The sequence below is a fragment of the Pteropus vampyrus genome, unplaced genomic scaffold (assembly GCF_000151845.1).
Source record: "Pteropus vampyrus isolate Shadow unplaced genomic scaffold, Pvam_2.0 Scaffold101, whole genome shotgun sequence".
In the NCBI taxonomy this organism is placed as follows: domain Eukaryota; kingdom Metazoa; phylum Chordata; class Mammalia; order Chiroptera; family Pteropodidae; genus Pteropus; species Pteropus vampyrus.
The window spans coordinates 106,601-112,908 of NW_011888882.1; the positions used below are offsets into that span (position 1 = coordinate 106,601).

A 6,308-nucleotide genomic window follows, 5' to 3' on the forward strand; every position below is an offset into this window, starting at 1 on the left:
ATAGTAATGACTACAATAAATACAAATAAGTGGTAATGTTAATTCTATAATATTATTTAGATAAACTGCCTTTCTATTTGTCCTTTTCATTTCTAGGAATATTCATTCCTGCTTTGCACATTATGCCCTGATTTTTCATCTGTCTCCTGACTCCATTTCAGCTGATAGTGATGATCTAAGAACCATATTTTGAGAATCATCACTTTAGAAAAGCTCACCAGTGGTTGATTTAATAATGGCTTGGGTGAAGTGAAGGCCACAGTCTTAAGGCTGAGAGATCCTCCTAGAATGAAATCATTTCATCCTTAATGAATTTTAGGGAAAAGATGGCTTAATGATCAGTTTTATTTTATTTTTTTCTGTAAATGAATCTTCAAGATCAAATGTAGGAAAGTAAAAAGATTGTAACCCAAATAAAGTCTATATGTAATATAGTCTTTAACTGTTTTTGTTTTTGCTTTTTAAAACATTTTTGGATATCACTTGAAAATTTGAGTTGAGGGTTGAAATCAGCTGTTTCTTTTTAACTTAGCCTTTTCTAGTTATAATGTGGCCAGGGTAAGACAATGAGGTGAAAGGTGCTCAGACTTTTTTATGGTTAAGCTGATTTTAAGTCTTACTACTTATTGTATGATCTTAGGTAAATTGCTAAACTCTATCTTACAGTTTCTTTAATTATTAAAAAAATGTTGGAGAGTATGATAAGAATCACAGATAATGTATGGTGTATATTCCTGCCATGTATTAGGTAGATGCTTGCTTTCTCGTAGCTGTGAATATTGTTAGTAAGTTAAACGTATGTATTGTAGCTAAAGAAACACATTTTTCCTTAAGGCTAATTACTTGATAACACTTCTGCTGCCTAGCCCTGGGAGTAAGAATTGGGTTCAAAGTGCTCTTTTGCCACTAACTAATTGGGTAGCCCCAGAAATAAAAGCAGCCTTGATGGGCCCTGGCTTCATTATCTAAATTTTAATTGTCATAATCATAGTCTTTATGCTGTCTAAGATCTCTTTGAATTCTAAAATTCTCTGACATTAGGAGGATAACCATTAAGTAAAAGATGGAAATTTTTAATCTTGACATAATATTTACCAATGACTAATTTTTTTTAGCAGCTGAAGTGTTTATATCATATGCAAGAAAAGAGTTACTTAAATATTACTAAATTTAAAATAAATTTTAAATACTTGTCTTGCTCCAAAATAATAAAACTGGGCTTTCAATTTTGATACCTGCATCCACTCTTTGTGAAGAATTCTTTTATTTATTTATTTTTAAGTTTAGCAACCTCTTGGGAAATTATTTCACTTAATGCAGAGTCCATGTTAAACCATTTCATCTAAACATGAGTAACAAAAAGATTTCATTTAAATCCCATAAAATCCAGAAAGCTAGAAATTAATAGAATAATATTACAACACAATGAAAACATCAGAAAAATATGCCCACAAAGCAGATGAAAACTGTAGATTGTGTTATAAAATAAAGGAAATTAATAATATGAATAAAACAGCATAATTCAGGAATAGAAAAACTCAGAAATAAAGCAATAAAAATAAAAAGAATACTTACCGAGCCCTGAAAAGATAGGAAAAAGTCATTTCTGAATGGATACTAAATTAGAAGGAACATAAAAATAGACAACACAATAAGAAGAGCAAGAAAAAGGATATGCAAGAGAAAAATAGGATTTGAAAGGAAATTACAAATATAAAGGTAAGAAAAGAGTAATTAATATTAGTATAATTGAAGTCACTGAAGAAGCATTAAACAAAAATTATTTAAAACATATCAACAAATCCTCATTTATTGTTGGTAGAAATGTAAAACGGCTCAGCCAGTAGTTTGGTGGTTTCTCAAAAAGTTAAACATAGAATTATTATATGGCCCAGCAATTGCACTCTGGGTATAAACCCATAAGAATTGAGAACAGGCACCCAATATGTATGTTAAACCGAAACTGAGATTTAATTTAAGTCAACTTGGCTGGATATAAAATGTTTGGTTCATATTTTCTTTCCTTCAGTATTTTCAATATGTTGCATCATTGACTTCTGTTATGAAATACTGCTAGTGAGACATGCAGTCCTAATCTTTTGTCTTATAAGTTATAAAGACTACAAATAGTCATGAACATACCAGAAGTCAGAGAATATTAAATATGTACACACAATGTTCATAGCAGCACTGTGCATAATCACCAAAAGGTGGAAGCAGCCCAAATGTCCATCAGCAGATGAATGGATAAACAAGTTGTGCTGTATACATACAGTGGAACATTATTCAACTATAAAAAGGACTGAAATACTAATGGGAAGTACTGATACGGGATATAACATGGATGAACCTTTGAAAACATGCTAACTGAAAGAAGCCAGACTCAAAAGGTCACATACTGTGCACTTCCGTTTAGATGAAATACCTGAAATAGATAAATCCATAGAGGCTGTATTTTAGTAAAATACTGGGCTTTCAAAATAAAGCAGACCAATTTTTTCTTTCTCTTATGAGTGACTTGGTCTTTTGGAGACCAAGTCACTCATAAGACAAAAGATTAGGACTGCATGTCTCACTAGCAGTATTTCATAACAGAAGTCAATGATGCAACATATTGAAAATACTGAAGGAAAGAAAATATGAACCAAACATTTTATATCCAGCCAAGTTGACTTCAGTTATAAAGACTACAAATAGTCATGAACATACCAGAAGTCAGAGAATATTAAATATGTACACACAATGTTCATAGCAGCACTGTGCATAATCACCAAAAGGTGGAAGCAGCCCAAATGTCCATCAGCAGATGAATGGATAAACAAGTTGTGCTGTATACATACAGTGGAACATTATTCAACTATAAAAAGGACTGAAATACTAATGGGAAGTACTGATACGGGCTATAACATGGATGAACCTTTGAAAACATGCTAACTGAAAGAAGCCAGACTCAAAAGGTCACATACTGTGCACTTCCATTTAGATGAAATACCCGAAATAGATAAATCCATAGAGGCTGTATTTTAGTAAAATACTGGGCTTTCAAAATAAAGCAGACCAATTTTTTCTTTCTCTTATGAGTGACTTGGTCTTTTGGAGACCAAGTCACTCATAAGACAAAAGATTAGGACTGCTTGTCTCACTAGCAGTATTTCATAACAGAAGTCAATGATGCAACATATTGAAAATACTGAAGGAAAGAAAATATGAACCAAACATTTTATATCCAGCCAAGTTGACTTCAGTTATAAAGACTACAAATAGTCATGAACATACCAGAAGTCAGAGAATATTATGAGATATTTCTGAGAAATCCATTAGAGAATGAGCTGAAACCATAGGCTTTAGTAAAAGGTCTGGTGGTGAGCATAGAATATAGTTAAGATTGGAACCGAGGCTATTGGAGTTAATGATGATCAAATATTTAAATGTTCTATACTGTATGTCAGTGAGAGAAAAAGTTCCCAAAGTTATATAGTGATGATGGTTATAGAACTATTATACTGAAAACCACTGAAATATATACTTTAACAGAGTGAATTTTATGGTATATGAATTATATCAAAACCATTATTAACAAAAAAACAAAAATGTCTTTGAGAGCCTATAGTCATTTTCTATAAGATTAAATCTCAGTTTCGGTTTAACATCCAAAAGCCCTTCATTGTACCTAGCCTCACTTTCCTAATCCAGTCTCGTCCAGTGTATCAATATACAACTCCTCTGGGTAGTCTAATCTTAATAATAACATCTTCATATTCTGGTATGTGCTTTCATGTATAAGATTAATAATCTTATGAGTCTTTTTTTAAAAATTGGGGAAATTTGAATGGAAACAGTGGTTTATCTGGAATCACAGGGCTAGTACTAAAAGTCATTTCAACCTAAAGATACTACTGAGCATCTTTTATGTACTAGACATTGGTTGGTGCAGTTGGGTTATAGAGATATATCCTCTGGTCTCTATACCCAGAGAATTTACCTAAGTTGCTTCCTGTCTCTCTCTCTCTGCTAGTCATCTTCCCATCTGGGGACTGCTTTACTACTACTATTTCGTCGTCGTCATTTTCTTTCAAAGCCCTTCTAAACTCAATCCTCACTTTCTTTAGACCTTTTACTTTGATTTCCTTGGGACCACACCAATTCTAAATATACTTGTAACTTGCTACATTTTTTAAATTTGTTTTTGCATGTATATTTACCCCCTCAGTTGATAAGAAAGCTTCTCAAAGGCATAAATAATTATTTATAATTTTAAAAGTATTTTCTATAATTTTTTCTTCATTGTTAACAGTATAGTTCTGGGCCCCTAGATGCTTAGTAAAATTATATTGAAAAGAAAACTAAGGCCTTGCCTTGATCTTTAATTCCTTGGCTAGTAGAGAAGACCAAACACACCCAAGAGACACATCTTGTGTACAATAAAACAATGTATCAATTGTAAAAAAAAAAAACAAATCGAATGGATAAGTGGTTCTGATAGTTGTTTTGCTATGTTGTAACAGTTAACTGAAGCTTATAGATAACTGATCTTTAGACCCTTAGTAGCTCACACTTTAGTACTTAAAGTAACTACTAGATAGTGGTTTGGCTGATTTAGGGTAATGTTCTTTGGAATGAAGACAGCACTACTAATTGGCATCGCCTCTAGTAAACTATTAATGTTAGTTACCACTATAGCACATATTATCTCTATAGGATGGTGAACCAGCCCATACCTATATATTTTCATAAACCTTATAAATAAAGTGAAACAGTGAAAAGCCTTGTAAGCAAAGTAAAAAGAAGTAACATTCTGTTATTAGAAGATACTATTTATGGTAGAGCATTATTGCCGCTCAAATATCTTACTTGTACTATCAATTTTGTGTCGGTTTAGATGGTTGTCCTGTAGCTCAGATAATGGTTTTCTGGTGTTCATCTATTCTTTTCAAAGATAGTCTATAGCATTCTTGAATAATAACTGTTAGAGTCAATATAAAGAAAATTAAGCATACTTAACATTTTTTATTGTTGTTTTCTAAGGCACAGTTGGTGGATCTGAAATCTGAACTGACAGAGACCCAAGCAGAGAAAGTTGTATTGGAGAAAGAAGTACATGATCAGCTTTTACAATTGCACTCTATTCAACTTCAACTTCATGCTAAAACTGGTCAAACTGTTGACTCTGGTACCATTAAAGCAAAATTGGTAAGTACTTTAGAGTGGAACATATACATACATGAATTTTAGAGATTGAAGGGAGCAAATTTTAATGAGGCTTTTTAATTATAAAAGGCAGTTATGTGCACATTCTGGGAAATTTAGAAAATGTAGGAAATGTAAACTTCAATGTGATCATCCATAATCTTATCACCCAGAGATGCTCAGTTATAGTATCAATAACCAACTGCTACTAGGATTTTTTCCTATTTAAAAATATCTGTATGAATATATTTAAAAGATATTTGTGACTAAGACAGTTTTTTGCCCTACTGCATCAGTTAGGATTTAATTAAGCTTCATGTAACAGAAATCCCAAGTAACATTGGGATTATTCTTGATTAATACAAATTATTTTTTCTCCATTAAAGAAGCCCTTGGACAGACAGTCTAGAGCTGGTATGGCAGCTCCACAGATATCAAGGATCCAGATTCCTTTTGTTCTTGCGCTCTGCCATTTTTAGCTCATGATTTCTATCCTCAGGATTTATTCATGTCTGCATTCCGGGCTGAAAGAAGGGAGGATCTAAGGAAAGGGCAAAAAGATGCTTCCCAGCTGCATGAACCTCTTCTAAAGAACTTTTTATGAAACCCTCTTCAATTGTTTTTGCCAATCAATTTAGCTATCTCGTTGGCTATCCCTTGTTGCACGGCAGTCTCTTAGTTGGTTACATGACTACCTCCATTTAAATTGGAGTTCTGTTAATAAGGAAGAAGGGGAAAATGGAATTGAGTGTCAACCAGTGGCACATTTTTTTTTTTTTTTTTTTTGCTTTTAATATAAGCATTTTCCCTACCACTTGAACAGTTTGGTATTTTGTGTAATCTATCATTGTATACATTTTGCACAATTAACTATTGCCTTCTTAATCAATATAGATTGTTTAGATTTTTTAAAGTCTCATTTCACTTTAACCTCATATGTATTGAGTATGTACAATGTGCCAGACACTTTGTTAACTATAGAGGACACAGCAACAAATAAGACAGATGTAGCTTGGGAGGGGTGGGAGGTAAAATGGTGTTCATGATGAGAGTAATGCATCTTTAGGTTTTACTTGTTTTCAGTTAATTCTATTTGATTGGTTAATTAGTTTCTAATACTG

General features: G+C 32.5%; 1 protein-coding gene across 1 annotated transcript in view; it reads left to right on the forward strand.

Annotated features, from left to right (window-relative positions):
* The window catches only part of GOPC (golgi associated PDZ and coiled-coil motif containing), a 34,013-nt gene that overhangs the window by 9,974 nt on the left and 17,731 nt on the right, over window positions 1–6,308 (forward strand). The window contains exon 2 of the mRNA XM_011364760.2: window positions 5,026–5,190. Coding sequence (XP_011363062.1) covers window positions 5,026–5,190 — 165 coding nt within the window. The remainder of the gene's footprint in view (window positions 1–5,025; window positions 5,191–6,308) is intronic.